This window comes from Acanthochromis polyacanthus, chromosome 23 (genome assembly GCF_021347895.1).
Source record: "Acanthochromis polyacanthus isolate Apoly-LR-REF ecotype Palm Island chromosome 23, KAUST_Apoly_ChrSc, whole genome shotgun sequence".
NCBI classification, from domain to species: domain Eukaryota; kingdom Metazoa; phylum Chordata; class Actinopteri; family Pomacentridae; genus Acanthochromis; species Acanthochromis polyacanthus.
The window spans coordinates 15,004,440-15,022,920 of record NC_067135.1 but is presented as its reverse complement, the minus strand read 5'-3'; the positions used below and the strand labels follow the sequence as shown (position 1 = coordinate 15,022,920).

The 18,481-nt window shown below is 41.5% G+C and overlaps 1 protein-coding gene across 1 annotated transcript in view; it reads left to right on the top strand.

Annotated features, from left to right (window-relative positions):
- The window catches only part of svep1 (sushi, von Willebrand factor type A, EGF and pentraxin domain containing 1), a 102,134-nt gene that overhangs the window by 68,504 nt on the left and 15,149 nt on the right, over window positions 1-18,481 (top strand). The window contains 24 exon segments of the mRNA XM_022200765.2: window positions 49-154; window positions 258-461; window positions 756-989; window positions 1,158-1,319; window positions 2,056-2,217; window positions 2,660-2,821; window positions 4,315-4,403; window positions 4,741-4,837; window positions 5,086-5,199; window positions 6,236-6,349; window positions 6,481-6,682; window positions 6,916-7,073; window positions 7,866-8,064; window positions 8,188-8,363; window positions 9,073-9,197; window positions 9,499-9,628; window positions 9,849-10,019; window positions 13,265-13,438; window positions 13,533-13,652; window positions 13,938-14,114; window positions 16,162-16,246; window positions 16,378-16,569; window positions 16,836-17,003; window positions 17,783-18,455. Coding sequence (XP_022056457.2) covers window positions 49-154; window positions 258-461; window positions 756-989; window positions 1,158-1,319; window positions 2,056-2,217; window positions 2,660-2,821; window positions 4,315-4,403; window positions 4,741-4,837; window positions 5,086-5,199; window positions 6,236-6,349; window positions 6,481-6,682; window positions 6,916-7,073; window positions 7,866-8,064; window positions 8,188-8,363; window positions 9,073-9,197; window positions 9,499-9,628; window positions 9,849-10,019; window positions 13,265-13,438; window positions 13,533-13,652; window positions 13,938-14,114; window positions 16,162-16,246; window positions 16,378-16,569; window positions 16,836-17,003; window positions 17,783-18,455 — 4,194 coding nt within the window.

Here is an 18,481-nt window from a genome sequence, read left to right as displayed (position 1 = left end):
TTAATTCAGCTCTCGAATACATGTCTGTGTTTCCCTTCCTTTCAACAGCTTCCCAACATCTGTAGCAGCGATGATGTAACCTGCAAACTGGAGGTGATGTCACAGGGTCATTGTCTGGAGTACAATTACGATTATGAGAACGGATTTTCTATTGGTAGGATTTACACACATTAAACCACCAAAAGTCCCACTTATATTTTAACCGAAGCATCGTATCAGCTCATTATTCCTTCCTCTTCTTGTTTAACATTCATCAGCACCAGGGGGTTGGAGCAACAGCTGGGGTCCTCAGGGTGCCCAGGATTATGCCTACTTTGAGTCCGGCTTTGCCACAGGCAGCCGGCAGCTCCCCAGCCGACAGCAAGACCGCAGCGTGCAACCCCAGCATCGCACCAAGAGGCACAGAAAGATCACAGGCCCCACCAGAGACCAGAAGATCCAGATCTTTTTCAACATCACAGGTAGAATGAAAGTGAATTTCTATGTGTTGACCTTTACTGTGAGTTGACACAAGCGACTCAAATAATGTGAATTTCAATGTAATGAGAGTCATATATTTATTGAGTATAGTTATAAAAAGCAGGGTACTTAAGGTTTAAGGTTTTTCTTAAACCTCTCTTTTCACCTCTCGTCTACTTTTTAATTTGTTGATGCATTCTATATTTTATATCCATTATGTTTTTGTTTTTTTTTAATATTTAATGCCATCTGTTGCTACCGTAGTTCAGTCCTTTAAACTTTGGCCATTCTCCCAGCAAGCATCCCTCTGCCCCTGTCGAGGAACGACTCAATTGAAGTGGCCAATCAGAAAAGGCTCCTGCGGACTCTGGAGCAGCTTACCAACAGACTGAAGCGAACACTGGCCAAGCAGCCGCTGTCCAGCTTCCACGTGTCCTCCGAGATGATTGTAGCTGATCCCAAATCACTGGAGAGCAAGAAAGCGTCTCTCTACTGCAGGCCGGGCTCAGTGCTCAAAGGCAGAATGTGTGGTAAGTGGGGCGAGACTGAATAAAGCATACACCCATCAAAACTCATTTCATCACCTTATTTGTGTACAAAGATTTACTTCCCCTAACACCAGCATGAGTACACAATCTAAAAATGCTGTGAAAGATTCATGTGTCTCAGTGAATCACTAATTGTGACTGATCTTGCAGTCCAATGTCCAGTGGGAACATACTTTTCTCTGGAATATAATGAATGTGAGAGCTGCTGGCTGGGCTCCTACCAGGACCAGGAAGGTCAGCTGGAGTGCAAGTCCTGTCCTGAAGGAACCTCCACAGCCTATCTTCACTCCCGCAGCATAAACGAGTGCAAAGGTACAGAGCAGTCACACGAACACAGATTTGTATTTTTTGAATGTTTAACCCTCCTGTTGTCCTCATTTACGGACACCAAAAAGTATTGTTTCCTTGTTTAAAAAAAAAATCAAAAAAATCAGAAAAAAATTCCCCAAATTTCTGCAAATTTGCGAACCCTAATAATTCCTTAAAAATTTCTTCTTAAAAGTTTTATTTAAAAAAAAAAACAAACCCAAATGTGGCAAGACAATTCTTGTAAATGTTTTCAAAAATGAGTAAAAATCTTCCCAAAAAATCCTGAAAATATCTAAAATGATTCCATATATACATCAGCAAAACTTCAAATATTTTCTTTAAGAACATTCACAAAAAAATCAACCAAAATCCAGCGAAATTCGCTGGATTTTGGTTGATTTTTTTGTGAATGTTCTTAAGAAACATTTTTAACATTTCTTTTTTTCCACCAAAAAATGTTCAAAGATTTCCCAAAAATCTGAAGTTTCACTGTGAAAATATTTTTTTTCCCACATTTTCAAACTTTTAAACGGGTCAGTTTTGACCTGCAGGACGACACGAAGGTTAAATGAAAAAGTATTCATATTTTTCTTTATATTTCCAAAACATAAAGTTTTTGTCGTACTTGTTTTCATTTCAAAATGTGCTGTTTGTTAATTGTATAACTAATGTTTGTTTTTAATGTGTTTTCTGTCTGTTTTTTTTAACCAACTTTCTTGTGAATTGCATGTGTTTCCAGGGCAGTGTAAGCCCGGCAGCCACTCTCTGAACGGGTTGGAGATCTGTGAGTCATGCCCGCTGGGTCACTTCCAGCCTGGTTTTGGCGCCAGGGAGTGTCTGGTCTGCCCTGACGAGACTTCCACCGTCACGAGAGGCGCAGTGGACGAGGCTGAGTGTGGAGGTGATACACTTTGACAGCGCAAAGTACACAGCCTTAACGTCCTATCAGCTTAAATTACAAGCCCCGATCATTCTTAAGTTATTTAGAAAGCCGCTGGGCAAGAAAACCAACATAATTCCAGCTTCTGAGCAAAAATGTGTCTCTTAGTATTTGTCAATTATGTGCAGTTAAATCAAAAAAGCAAATTCCTGCTTGGAAATTTATATGATTGCCCTTTAAAGCTGGATGGATAGATCTGGAAACTTAGAAATTTTGCTACCAGTTTTCCAATTAAAATACATAAATAACCTATAACCTTTCAGATGTGGACTTGGAGCTTCCAGATGTTTTCCTACCAGCAAATGCCGCATTTAAAACATTTTTTTGGTGATCCTGGCTCTTTACCTGCACCTTTATAATCATCTTTTCTTTTCTTTTTTTTCCTCTGGTCTCTCTCCTGCAGTCCCCTGTTCAGCAGGTCATTTCTCTCGCACTGGTCTGGTTCCTTGTTACCCTTGTCCTAGAGATTACTACCAGCCCGAACATGGCCGCTCCTTCTGCCTCTCCTGTCCCTTCTATGGAACCACCACGATTACCGGGGCCACCACCATACAGCACTGCTCCAGTAAGTGACCCACCTCTGTGTACCAAAGACACATTTTAGTGTGTTTTTTTTTTTTTTTTTTTTTTTTAATGAAAATGTAAAATAGCCTCTCTGTAGCTAACCTATGACTTTGTTCAACGCTACTCTGTGCTATAATGGCAAGTTGTAGTAATTTAGTATTACATGTTCAAGCCAGAAACCCATTCTAAAGCAGAGTAATGATTTAGAAAGCCTCACCATGCAAGTTTACAGGATTTATTCTTTGGATATGTTATGTATGAAACCCCAGAAGTCTGAATCTGTCATCGCAGATTAAAGCGTCAAAGTGGAAATAGTCACCCAATCAGTGTTTCCCCTGGATTGAAATGGCTGTGAGGTGGTGGGGTCACTTTCAGCTGAAAGTTGTTGACGGAGAGGATTATATATACTATCGGGCCGTCTCCGCCGCAACCGCGCACTAACCCCCCCCCCGCGCGCGCGGACGGTCTCGACGGTCCGGCGGGTTTTGCACTGTTTTTTTCTTTTTTTTTTTGCCGCGGACCAGTGAAGCGGCAATGTTGGCAGTATTTTAATGAGGCGGTGGCCTATACCGACGAGGCGGGCCGCCTCGCTGGTTATATGGGAGAGGAAACACTGACCCAATGATGCATCACTGACTGCTTGTTTTGCTCATGATATGTCCTGTGGCTTATAAAAAAGACAAGCTAAACACGTGATTTTCATTGGAAGAAGGTCTTTAATGAGAGGTGTGAAAAAATGTCTACCTTGATGCACATTCAGAATTATGAAAACAGGAAGAATAACGTCAGTTTACCGGTTGTACTGACTGACTCCAGATTTTGCCAATAAAGTGCCTATAAAAGATATTCATTGCTTCAGACTTGATTGAATGTGACTTTTAAAAGTAGACTCTTAAATGTCAGTGAACTTTGCATAAATAAAGTCTTCCATCTTCAAATGATTTCTCAGTAGTCAGTTAAAACTCACACTATACTACCAAGAATTTGTCTCAACTGTAACTCCACCTCAACTCAGCAGATGTTTTGACTTTAGAGATGATGAAATTTAACATCATTCTGCTGTGTCAAGTGAAGTGACCCGTGTTAAATATCTACAGGACAAACCAAGGGAAGGCAGCAGAGTATAAAATATAAGGAGCTGCTGTGAGTCTGTGTGAAAACTTGCTGCCATCGCTCCAGTTGTGTGGCGCCTGATCTGTGTTGTGACAGCTCAATCCAACTGGAAACAGGATTACTGCACGGGATCGGGGGAAATGGAAATAATGTGGCTTTTATTGCTCTGCAGTAGAATGGAAATGAAGAACACTGCATGCCTGAAGTGTGGGAATGAACAGCGGTTAGGACACGCTGCCAGTTTTGAATAAGAATACAGGCTTTTGTTCAGCTGGATGTCATACGTCTGCCAGTCTGGTAGCAAAGGGAAAGATCCTTGCTGTGTTTTTCCGACTTGACTTTGCTTATATTGTCTGTATTTTCTCCGGGTGTTATTGTCAGGTTTTGGCTCCAGCTTTCTTCCAAAGGAGGAGAGTGTAACTGCTGCTCCAGAGGTGGAGGTCAGTGAGGACTACCAAGCCAGCAGTCAGGTTAGTCTTTTATAAACTTTTATTATTTCTGACTTTTCTGAAAATTCAATCTGCACCATCAGTTACAGTGCGTTCATATCCAAGATCCAAAGCATGGCAAAGGATGTTATTCCTTCGGATTTACTAGATTCAATACATTGTTGAACGGTTTTTGTAACTAAATTGAGCACATAGAAATGATCAAAAGTCAATATACAGCTTTTTTTTTCTTAATATCAGCCTGTGTTATCAAACCTAGTGCTTCCATAATTATGACAGAAATATGACAGTAACAGCTGCAGCCATATTCTTAAAATAAAAATGTTTGATAGCATTGTCTGAACTGCTGTTCCTGCAGGTTTTCCATGAGTGCTTCCTGAATCCATGTCAGAATAAGGGGACTTGTGAGGAGGTTGGAGCAGGATATGTCTGCACCTGCATGCCTGGGTTCACAGGTAAATCACCAGTCAGGGATTCACCTGCTGTCATGTCGTTACCATTCATCGATTAGCAGCTGTAGTGAAGAAGGAGGACTTTAAAGCATGATGGGTTTGTGTGTTGCATTTCCTATCATTGCTATGTAAAACCCAACAGTAACACGATCATTTCAGTGTTGGAAATTCTTGCATCGGATGTTAATCTCAACCAAAGCAGTGCTGTGTGTGACAAGCATTGGTTTCATATTCTGACATTACTCCCTCAGGTGCCAAGTGTGAGGTTGACATAGACGAGTGCGACTCTGCTCCATGCCAGAATGGAGGCCTATGTAAGGACGGTATGGGAGACTTCCAGTGTCAGTGCAAGCCTGGATTTTTAGGTAAGAGACATTTGAGACGAGGCATTTAAACGTTTCGTAAGGCTAAAGTCAACTGGTCAACAAGAGATGTGTTTGTATGCTTGTTTCAAGGTCTTAAAAAGGTTTAGACATTTGACTTAGAGGTCATTGACTACACATTTTATGTAGCTGTAACAAACAGTGAAATTATTCTTTATATGAGGGGTGATTGAAATGTTCTGAGACAGTGCTTATGCAGACTTAAAACAATGCCTGATTTAGCTGCCATCCCCATTAATATCTCCTAAACTGTGTCATTTTGGGGAAGAGGGAGGATCACAGCTATCCAAATCTGGTGAGTGGGGAGCAACGGTTGCATTGCTGTGGCCAAAAACTCACAGCATGAGACTGGTGAACAACACACACATGCCATAGTGTCACAGTTCAGATCACTCGCACAGAATGTTCTCCCTCAAATATCTCTTGACGTTATGCCCTGACAATCTCACCCTGTGGGACTAATTATTGGTGTACAACCATATAAATGTCCTGGAAAACAATCGACATGCTGCTGATTTGCTGCTGCCCTGATCCTGGCTCCTCCGCCGTGTGGCTACCGCCTGACGTTTCTTTTCTTAGTAGTAGTTGCAGACCCACTTCTTGGCTGTTTACTGACACAGAATGTGATGTTTTCTTCTCTGCTCCGGTTAGAGTTTGAGGTCCAAGGACAAATTACAAATGCAGAACCAGCAGTGGCCACAAAAACTTCTGGAACAGCGTTGGCGATGTCAGCAACGTCTCATGACAGTCACAACTTGTACATGTCTTACACACAAGACCATGATGCAGTCCATGCACACACACCACAAACAGCCTCTGAACTATCTGATCACCCCTTGTCTGTGTATACTACTTATTCTACACATACTGAAAAGTAAATTAAGAACTTTTAATGTGCAAAAACCTCCTTTTAATGAATAATAATGACATGATGATGGTCATGTCCTTAACCAAATACTGCATTGCACATTTGTGCTTATTCTCCTTCTCTGACACTTTACTTTTGCTTTTGTCTCAGGCTCTTTGTGCGAGGCGGAGGTAAACGAGTGCGTCTCCTCCCCCTGTCTGAACGAAGGTGTGTGTCTGGACGAGGTCAACAAGTTCAAATGCAGCTGTGCCGACGGCTTCACAGGTTAGAAAACTGAACTCACACTGACAGCTGATCGTCAAACAGTGAGAGCAACAGCTCAACTTTCTGCTTAACATCGAGTAATAATTAATGTGGATTATTAAACCGCTGACATAATTCTCACATTTCAACAGGATCTCGTTGTGAGCTGGAAATCAACGAGTGCCTGTCCAACCCCTGTCTGAATGGAGGTGTGTGCGAGGACTTGACAGGTGGCTACAGCTGTAATTGTGCCGTCGGATTCTCAGGGGATCGCTGTGAGATCAACATTGATGAATGTTACAGCACTCCCTGTCTGAACGGAGGCTCGTGTCTGGACGCTGTTAACAATTTCAGGTAATGAAGAACAGTGTTTTAGTATGAGTTAATAACTGTTCAAAATAAACACTTTATGTCGTGCTCTTTGCATGCATTCCATGCTTATACATCACTTTAAATGCATGGATATAGGTCAAACATCATGTTTCCAGATGCACTAAGCTCAGAGAAACTGGTAAGGCCTCTGAAGAAAATCTCATCTGAAAACAAGGAGGTGTTCATCCCTGTCTTCATTGGCTGTTTTTTTTTAGGTGTCAGTGTGTGGAGGGCTACCGAGGCCGGCTGTGTGAGGTGGATGTGGACGAGTGTGATCCTAACCCCTGTGTGAACGGGGCCAGCTGCTTCGATGGTTTGGGGGCCTACACCTGCCGCTGCCTCCCTGGGTTCAACGGAACCAGGTGTGAGACAGGTACTATAGGACAGATGACACATCACCATGGCAACTCTAGTGGGGGAAGACAGGGAAAGAGATAATTCATGTAAATGTTATCCAGCCGTCGCTTCCACCAGGCTGTGTATTTCTGTTAAAGCACAGCTTGGGCATGCATTCATTTTTGTTTTTTATTCATCTGAAACAAAGCTGACTGACCATCATTTTTTGGCATTTTTACGTCACTACTGTTCTTAATAAACACGCTGAAAAAAAACAAACACCTTTCTAATGTTTTTAAGGTGTCATTGCAGCATGAGATTTGTTACAATCAAACTGTTCCCCTGATGTTTTAGTATTTGACTACTATTCTAAATGCTGTATTTCCTTTGGATAATTTTTTTGGTTTTTCGTAACAAAACACCAGAGTTAAGAAATGTAAATCTAAAGAGCAATGAATTGTGAGATATTGAAAAAAATAACCTTTTGTTCTATACTTTACACAAGTTTGGCTTAAAACCTTTTCCTCGTGTGGCAAAATTCTAGCTGCAGTTATTTATGAATCAGCAGTTAAAGAAAGGAGAGAGTATTTATAGTTTTTCCGAGAGGTAAAAGTGAGCTAAAGCAAGAGAGAAGTTAAATTAGTTTTTCTGGGCTCGTTACCATTTTTGCCTTTTCACTCGTATGTGATCAGGATGAAACCACATATTTTGCAGATGTGTATAGATAATCCTTATCCTGTTTATTTGTGAATTAGTTATTTTAAAAGTAGTACATATTTTACGGTGTTTTCACTCCTTGTGTAAATTGTCTTCTCATCTGCCCTATCAGAGATGTCCTCTGCCTTCAACTTGGACTTTGAGGTGTCTGGTATCCATGGTTACGTGATGATGGACGGAGTGATGCCGGCGCTGACAGAAATCACCTGCACCTTCTGGATGAGATCAGTGGACACCACCAACTATGGCACACCTGTGTCCTACGCTGTGGAGGGCAGTGACAACGCTTTCCTTCTGATAGACTACAACGGGTCAGTGATCCAGCAAGTTATAAACACAAATGTATCCATGTAATCTAACGTTTCATACAGGAACTCCTCCTTAAATGTCCTTGACCAATTTGTCTGTCTTCCCATTGTCTGATTTTCCTACAGGTGGGTGCTGTATGTGAATGGTAAGGAGCGGGTCACTGACTGCCCTGCAGTGAACACGGGTCAGTGGTACCATATCGGGGTGTCCTGGAGGAGCTGGGATGGCGACTGGAGAATCTACATCAATGGGAAGCCCTCAGACGGAGGCAAAGGCCTGTCAGTCGGCACCACTATCCCAGGTGTAGTGCTATCCTCGGCCTGGTCACCTTTCTGCCAAGACAGACCAAAAATTAGTTTAATTTAATAAAACCATGGCTAACACTTACACAGTTATCTTTATCATTAATTGAAACTTCATAATAGGCTTCACTAATGTCACTGTCTTTAGTTCATAGGCAATTTGCAAATTAACTATTAACCATGAAAAAAGCTGATCCACCTTGTTTATAGAGGTTTTACGGACAATTTCTTTAGGTTTACGAATCATTTGGACATTTGTAACAAATACTCAATATAGTGTTTTGAAAGTTACCACCTGTGCAACAACAATCTATTAATATATACTTATGTCATCAATGAATGCTGAAAAAATGTTATTGCTTCTTATCAACTATGATACCATATATAATCTTTGGTCTTTTGTATTTATATTGTCTTTTAGTTATTTTGTATTACACTAAAAAAAATGAAAGAATAATAAATTATAATCTTACGAACAATTACTGAACATTATTAATTACAATAGCAATATTTTTTAACAGTAAGACAACAATAAATTGTATAGACTATCAATTTACAATTAAGAATTTCCATTGGGTTGAGTTTGATCTAGAATCTTGTCTATATTGTTTTCTATCTTTAAATTGGATAAAAACTCTGTGCATGTAAGCAGATGACACACTTTCTCAGTGAGTCGTGGTTAACCTCGGTGCTCCTTGTGTCCTGTAGGTGGAGGGGCGCTAGTATTAGGTCAGGACCAGGATCAGAGGGGGGAGGGCTTCAATCCTGTGGAATCTTTCGTTGGTTCCATCAGCCAGCTCAACATCTGGGATCGTGTTCTCACACCACAGCAGGTAAGCATGAAAAATGCTCTGTTTTTTTCCCCACTGTGTGATTCATTGTCAGGTTTAGCTCTAACTGTGATGTTGTGATGTGAATTTATTTGACAGCCATCATGTGCAGAATTTTTACACAAGTTTTCATGGATACACACTGAAATGTTTCTGTTTCTGTTGAGTCTTAAAGAAATACTATCAGGACATTTTAACCCAGGTTTTTGATCCCCCATAACTTAACATGTAACTTAGAATACTGATATGATTGTACTGTATAAAAGCCATTTTTTTAGATCTATTTTGTGGGACTTCTTTGTAGATTAAGGTCCTGGCCAGCAGCTGTCCTGCCTCCCATGTGACCCACAGAGGGAACGTCCTCGCCTGGCCTGACTTCCTCAATGGGGTGGTGGGCCGAGTCAAAGTAAACCTCAACAGCATTTTCTGTGCTGGTAAGAGAGCCTCACGTATTTAATTAACATGTTATATTGAATAATGAACCAGGAATACATTCTTTAATGCATTCAAACAGTTTTGCTGACTTTCCAATTCGTGCTCTGTCAGAAAACGCTCCTTGCAGCCTTGTAGTTTTCAACTTTCAACAACAGCGATTTGGATTTTTGTTGTATGCAAGTCCCAGTAGCTCTGACTCAACCATTTCTGTTTCTCCAGAGTGCCCTAAGCTGGAAAACGCCGTGCCACACCTGCATGTCTCCTCTGTGGAGGTGAGCCCTGGTGCACAGGTTCAGCTGTCCTGTGATCCCGGTTTCTACCTGGTGGGGGAGCCAGTGCTGCAGTGCCAAAATAAAGGAGAGTGGAGTCACCCCCTGCCCAGCTGTGAACGTAAGACACAGATGAAAAGTGCTCTGATTTGCAAAGGAGACATAAACTTCTATGTGTTTCACCTGTTTTAGCTGATTTGCCTTGTCATCTAGACTTTAAAGCAAAAATAATCAGCTTTTCTCTTCGTGAATGATTTTTGGAAAAGACATTTATCCTCTATGCAGCACATCAGTGTCATGCACTGTTCTGAAACTATGTTAAAGCGCATCATCCCTATCAAATAAAAATGAACTCAGATAAACTAAATATCGTACTGTGTTTAACTACAGACGTGCTTGCCAGCGTACTTCTTTGGTGATGAAAAACAAAGCCACTTCCTAGGTATTCTGACTCACCGGATGTAGACTGTGGGTGCATGCTGTTGTCCACATATTTTACCAGCAATCTCCTCCTCTATTCCACCCTGCTGTTCTGTTTTTAAAAAACTACAACAACAACCACCAAGCACCAACTTACATGCAGAAAATGACCAGTTCTAGCAAAGATTTGGATCCTGCAATAAGTTTGGCCAGCTTGGTTCTTTCAGTGAATAGTTGTAAAGCTCTGCAAAGAATATATTTACATTTATCAAAAAAGCTTCATCTTCAAGTATATTTCTTTGATACCATTTTGCAGGGGCTGCATCTCTGCATCCTGTGCCAAACACTGTTCAGGCCAGAATGATACAGTGGAGATAGCTCTGGTTCCTGGACAAGGAAAATCTATGGAAAACAATCATAAATGTCTTCTTTGTCAAAATTTATCATAAATATATGCCTTTTTTTTTTTTTAGAATAGCCACCCAGTTTTTGTAGGTGTGGTGTACAGGGAAACAGGATGAAGGACCAAAACCTAGAAACTGATAAACAGATAAATTGGAATGAGCTTACTGGAAGTGATTTGGCTTACAGAGAGTTCAGGCAGACAAAATCCGAATGGCAAGTCTGGCTGAGGCAAATGCACTCAGGGATAGGTGAGTGGAAAGCAATGGCTTGTGTAAACACTTACCATCAGCCAGGCATAAGTACGGGGAACAGAGCCATTATAAGTAATTTGAAGCTGAAAATGGGGAACAGGTGATCAGGCAAGCGAAGTGAACCAGGTAGGACTGGTAGGAAAGTCCAAGGGCATCTGGTGGACAGTTTGAAATCTGGAAAATTTCATAAGAATGCAAAGGCTGAGAGAAGTAAAAATATAACTAAGGGTCAAACAGTGAAAGACACACCAAAGCTTTTAATTCATACACAAATTTAAAATAACATAGAAACATGCACTATTTTCTATATTGAAATGCATGTATGTTATATTTTAAATACTACTTTCTGTCTTTCAGGGACAGAAGTAGATGGTTTTGAACAGTCTGACATGTGGATAAATTTCCCACTCGTCACTCATGGAAACAAAAAAGAAAAAACTGTATTTTGCTGTAACAAATGTGTAAAAGGTTTTTTACATGACAGGTCAAATTTGCCACCTCTCGGTTTAGGCGACAGCTGCACTGTTTTCTGCCCCATCACGTGTTAGATTACTGCTGGAAATGACTAAATATTACGGTTGAAACTTCATTAGTAACCTGTAGAGTAGGAAAAGTTAGTGTGACAGCGGTGTTTTTTGTGGGGTTTTTTGCATCAGTTTTGTGAGAATTTGCACAGGTATGATGTCAGAAAGTTGTCCACAGGAGCGAGTGGTGCAAATTCCAGAGCATTTGAAGATGAATGTCAGCGATATATGATCGAAGAGAACATGAAACACATTTTAAAAGATAACTTGGTAGTTGATCTGTTCTACATGAGGATGGTGGGGAGGTTGCACCTGATGAGAGCCTGTCGTGGGGTCTTTTAAAGAACTCTGTGTAACGTGGAGGCGTTTATCCAAGGAGCTTTTGCGTTTGTTGGGTTGGTTGGTTACTATTGAACTGTTTAAGTGAAGTAGCCCTGTTGACAAATCTGTTAAAAGCTAGAGGAAGGTATCAGCTTCATGGCCGCAAGCCTTTGGAAGAGTTTACGTGTTCTTGTTACTGTATAGCACCTCTAATGAAGCGCCCATTTAAGCCAGCAAATTTGAATGCTGGTACTGTGTTTCTTCAGTCTGGGACGTTTTGCAGGAATCGTTTTAAATGTTCCTGTCTGACTGAAAGGAAACACACAGTCCCAGTGTGCTAAAGACCAACAGCAACCTTCACGCAAGAATTTAAACTTGAAGAACTGCTAAAAACACAAATCAACCAACAAGTATGGACAAAGCCTCTCCAGAGAGCCTGAACACATCCGCATGTTGGGGAGAAGAAGGACAATGTGGATGAGCTTAAGGAGCAGCTCAGGCATAGAGATGCTGAAATCCTGAAGCTCCAGAAGGAGGAGAGTCTCTCTGCAAAGCTCAAAGACGTCAAGAAACTCCAGAGAGCGAAGGAGGACGAGGAAAAGACAGTCCAGGAAGGCAATCGAGCTCAGGCTGGACAACAATAGCTTCTTCTGCCTCCCCTCTTCTTTACCAGCTCCTCACCATTTCCCTCTTCATCAACCTCTCCACTTTCCCTCCACTTTTTGCCCATCAGCCTCTCCTCCACTTCCACTTTCATCTTCACCTAACATCCTTCAAAAAACCAAAGTGTGGATGATGTTAATCTTTGAAGAGTCAATGTTTGTTTGTTTTTTAGGGATCTGAAAAATGCTGAAATCCCAATTATTTTCACGTTATGCATCCTATGAATAATTCTCTTAGGCATCTTTAAGTTGATTTTTTCTTTTGCTATGTAATAATAGTCTGAATCTTCACAGGCTTAAGTCTGAGATGTTCTACAATTTTTGACAGTGGAATCGGTTTTCATAGCAGCTGTATTTTGTCCAGTAGTCCATCCTGGTGTTTCCTTCTAAAAGACATCTATCCAAAAGGTTTGTGTGGAATGTGGAGAGTCTCAGTGACTCAACATCAGTGTTTTCCTCTGAGTTATCCACTGATGGAGCTGTTAAAAAACCCGCAGCTCCAAGTCAGAGAACAAGTTCCTAAACTTAGACTAAAACTGAACGCAACTGCCTCAGTGTTGCAAGAAAAAAATGCAGCAATTCATCCGCAAAAAAAATCTTGAAGAGAGTGCCGGCTTCAACTCAGAAACCAGATCTCACTTTGAAAACACTCTGAAATGTTCTGCAGCACAGCCTGACTGAAATTACACTGCTGATGATGATAGAAGGACTTATGGTTGTAAAGGTTTAACTTGTAGCTCTAAAAGTTTATTCCAACCTAACATTCCTCTGTATGTGTTACAGGAGTGTCCTGCGGACCTCCTCGTCCTCTGGAGAATGGCTTGTTTCAGGGGACGGACTTCCATGCTAGTAGCTCTGTGGTCTATCAGTGTAATGCCGGCTTTTACTTGCTGGGAGATGCCAAGGTGCACTGCACCAACAGCGGCAAGTGGGGAGGAAATGCACCGGCCTGCTTGGGTACAAAACATTCAAGTCATATATATGAAATGAATACTGTGTTTGGAAGTTTGACAACTGATAAAGTATCTTTTTTATGCCTGCGTGTGTTCAGATATGGATGAGTGTGCTCTGGGGTCTGACTGTGATAATCATGCCAGCTGTCAGAACACAGACGGCTCCTACACCTGCACCTGTATTCACCCGTACAGTGGAGATGGCAAAAACTGCACAGGTAATGACGCTCATGAGGAGATTTATTGGAGTTATAGACAATTTACTGTCCTTCTAATAGTTTCTTATAAGAAGATAAAGTCACTGAAGAACCGGGAATGAAACAAATCTAGATGAAATCAAAGCTGTGCAAAAATATTGACCACAAAAAGGATTCTTTTGTGTTCCTGTTTCAAACCAGTAGCTTTGTGTGTGTGTGTGTGTGTGTGTGTGTGTGTGTGTGTGTGTGTGTGTGTGTGTGTGTGTGTGTGTGTGTGTGTGTGTGTGTGTGTGTGTGTGTGTTCAGAGCCAGTAAAGTGTGAGAATCCTGGAGCTCCAGAGTTTGGTCACAGAGACGGCAGCAACTTCCTGATGGGCAACGAGGTTCTGTTCGGCTGCAGTGACGGCTACGAGCTGATTGGTTCGTCTCGACTCCAGTGCCTGGATACAGGGAGCTGGGACGATGTTGTTCCATACTGCAGAGGTGAGATGAGAAGTGGTCAACACGTACCATTAGTTCACCCTTTTTTTCTGTATGGAAAATCTGCTCAGCTTGACTGACAGAAACTGAAAAGAAAACCGACAGCTCAAGGTTTGCCTTATTTGACAGAAAGCAATGTATTTGTAAATTTTTTCTGACCACTTGATAAACTGAAACGTCTGTGTAGCTGCAGTGTGCTCAGACAGGTGTGTGACCCAAATTACTTTGAAAACAGGAAGCGAGGGTGTTCAAATGTCAGGATTTTCCAAGATGAAACTGAGTTATTTTTTTCTACATACATTGTTTCCTATGACCGCAAAATACATCACGTGTAGGTGCGCTCTGCATTTCACGAGTTTTTAAGTTGAAATACTGCAGTGGACTCTGTTCGTGTAATGGTGGGTTCACTGGTTCAGTCGGTGTGCTCCTACCTCCATCTGAAGATCATCGGGTGTGTCTGTGTCAAACCTCAACCTCTCCACAAACCACATCCTTTTTCCACATTTTGTTTTTAAATCAATCAGCTACAGATCACATATGTTTTTAACACACATCAGCTAAACTGCTTGTTTTACGTGTCAGGCAGGGTGAGACTGACCACCAATGTTATGGTGCTACTTTCCACCACTGTGGTTAACACAGTATCAGTCTGTGCCAATTAGAGCGACAACAACACAGCTTAATGATCCTCCTTCTCTCGTACTAATGCCACCAATTGAAATTTTAACTTCTCAAGCGAAGGTGTAATTGTAGTTTTACTATAATGCTGTAATTTATGGGGTTTTGCTCTCTATCTCTAAACAGAAAAGCGGTTTCATGAAGGCTTTATAGATAATGTAACATGGAAAAACAGATTGCCATTAAGCTAGTATGATAATAATCACAGCATTCACCTATTGGCTGATAGTTTGTAAGCAAAACACAACCAAAACTACACATATCACAATCAGATTGTACTCTTTTGTTTATGACTGATACACTTCAGGACACACACCCACACACACATGCACACTTCCCAGCCACTCATGATGGGATATGCCTGACGGTTGCTGCTGTGAAGGGCTGATTACACATGCAGCTGTCTTTTTGTCTTCTACTGTGCAGCGCGCTGAAAGGCCTGACCACCGCAGCACCTTCATCTTGGCTCTAAGCCACATTCTTCCTCATAGAAGAGGTGGAGCCGACTAACTCAGTGCCAGCAGAATGTGCCAGTTTGTTGCATTCACTTCATATTGGCTGTTGATTGTAATACTGAATTCAAAGTGATTACAAATGGAAAATTGTAAGTTATCTGAAATACGTAAAGCACCTCAGTGATGTTCTAGAAATCAAAGCAGTTAAATCTCGTTTTGACTGTTTTCCTGCGTTACAGCCAGCAATAACAAAGGCTAAATAATTCATGTTCTGATGCATTAGAGGGCACACTGAAAGATCGATATAGTGCTACAGCAGTAAATCATTGTGTCAAGTTGAAAAATTCCATCTTCCATTGCTGTTATTAGGGGAAAGCAGCAGCAGTCTGTCTCTGCTCTTAGACTCACTGCAGATGAACCACATCTCATCTTATCTGCTGCTTATATTCTGCTGCTCATTACAGTATACATTTATAAAAAGTGCGTCAACAAACATTATTTAATAAGTCACTCCTGCTTCCTTTCTCAAATCGGCTGGACATGGGTGACCCTCATGATTTTCCGTGTCAAAGTTTTTCCAGACTGTAATCGATGGTAATGTGGCCACGACTGGAAACGATGATGTCTGGCCTGTTTCAGAAAAAAAATGAATGCAGATGGAATTTCACATTGACTGTGCATCTCAGTTACACCTCTTTGCATTCTACTTTCTTATACTTTGCTGCTGGCATCCATTATCATATGAATACAATCTGAATTTCATCCATAACACTTTAAGTCGTCTATGAAAATCTCTCCTCTCTAGAGAGTGTTTACTCTTAGCATAAAGGATAGCTACAGTGGTGTTTAGTCATTTTTAGGTTTCAGTGAAATTTAAAGCTGCAGTTATTAATCATTTCATTAATATCGCGCTTTAGCCCTGTCCTGTCCAGCACCGACTGTTCCAGAGAACTCCATCATGAAGGGAAGCAACTTCACCTATGGAAGCAAGGTGACTTTCAGGTATCATTTGCATTCCCTACAATACCACAGTGTCATTGTGACAGTAAAGGTGTTACAAATCTGTCAAGACAAACAAGATTGACTTTTCTTCTTGGCATTTAAAAACTCACGCTAACTTCCCTCCATTTCAGCTGTAAAAAGGGCTACCTGCCTCAGATCCCCTATGAATTCCAGTGTCTGACTAGTCTGAGGTGGAGCGGGACACCACCCATGTGTCATCCAGTGACCTGTGGGAGCCCACCAACTGTAGAAAACGCAGACTACAGCCTTGATTTAAACACATACATGTCCACTGTCAGATATACCTGCACTGAGGGATACAGGTATGATTTAATAACCGTTAACTGCACTGCTGACTCCCTTCTGCTGGTGTTTGGTCATTTCATTGCATAAATGTATTTTATCAATACTTGACTGCTGAACAGGATGAATTAGAATTCTGAAGTAACAATAAAACTAAAATATGACAACCAAATATACTGCTATCACCTTTGCTTTTTCAGTTTTCGCATGGGATTTTGTACATCTCCATGATACTATTATTTGCAGTAGTGTGAGTGTGTGAACTGAAAGGTGTGTTGGTGTGAAGACCACAGGGTTCCATGGAAGTGGTTTGCGAAGCGACAGGGGAGTGGAGCAGACCTGTACCTCGCTGTGTGAGCGTCCTGTGCAGCGAGCCACCAACCCTGAGAGATGCTGTGACTGTAGGAGAGAACTATGAACTGGGAAACAAGGTGCACTATGTCTGCAAAGAAGGGTAAATGTGGTTGAAGTCTATTCAGTTATTAAGCTGTTTCATCAACTAAAACTGAATTTAAGAGTACAAGTTAATGTCAGTGCAGACATTTGGCTTCTGCATTTCACTCTCCTATCTTCACTATACCACTATTGATATTACTGTGTCATATAGCCTTTAATCAAAAGAGTAATATGTGCATGTGTAGTATATAATTCATTTTCAATGCTGAGTGCTGTATTGTCAATTTCCTGTGTGTTCACCCAAAATAAACCCTTTGCAACCAGTCTGATTCTGTAAAAAATGGCCAGAGATTCTATCATCCTCGATACAACCAGGAAGCCTTCAGTGACTCAGTTTTGACCAGCAGATACGTAATATAAATTTAGAAACTTTCAGCTGAACTGGGTTGAATTGCAGGCTTTGTTTAAAGACAGCAGATAGGAAATAAAGAGTATTAGAACACATTTAAAAATGCACAAAATAAAAAATAAATGTATACATATCTATAGTATGCAGAATCACCATTTTTCCAGCATTGGTAACACTTGGAAAAATTGATTGAAAAATAAATAATCAAAGAAATGTAGCGCTGTATCCAGAAAGGTGCTGTAGTTATATTGAAATTTAAAAGAAGTAAATATGTGACAGGAGCAGAAAAGTGGCCAGAAAAGAGCTTTGTTTGCAGACGGTTAAACAATCAACACTTACTGATTTTATTATTGGTACTGGCATATCTTGGTGCTGTGATTTCTTTATCCCCTTAGCTCATCCTTGTTTTTGTTGTTTCTTATATGCAGCTACACTCTGATTGGCCCAGAAACCAGAGAATGTCTATCAACTGGCCAATGGAGTGAAAGCTCTGCCCAGTGCGTCCCTCGCTCCTGCGGCCCTCCGCCTGCCATCGACCACGCTGAGCCCTATGAGAGCCACCAGCTGTTCGGAGACACTGCAAACTACTACTGCACTGATGGATACGTTGCTGGAAACAACTCTAAGATGATTTGCAACGCTCAGGGCGTGTGGGCGCCACCTGATGGCATGGAGGCCCCTCGCTGCATTGCAAACTTCTGCCTACGTCCGCCTGACCTCCCCCATGCCATTTTAGATTCAGTCAACAAACCTAAATATGCTAGCAACACTGAAGTGAGCTATAAATGTGAAGAGGGCTTCATGCTTAACACCACAGCCACGCTCAGGTGCCTGATGGGAGGAGAGTGGGAGCCTTCGCCTTATGATATCGGCTGTGTGCCTGTGAGGTGCTCCAAGCCTGACAGCATTGATCGGGGCTATGTGATTGGGACAAACTACAGTTTTGGAGCTGTTGTGGCATACAGCTGCAATTCAGGCTTCCTGATCCGAGGGGAGAAGAGGAGAACCTGCAAGGCCAATGGAGAGTGGGGGGGAGCTCTGCCTATTTGTGTACCTGTGTCCTGCTCATCTCCTCCACCACTTAGGAATGGATACATTCAGGTCAGACATAAAGCTCAGATGAGCAC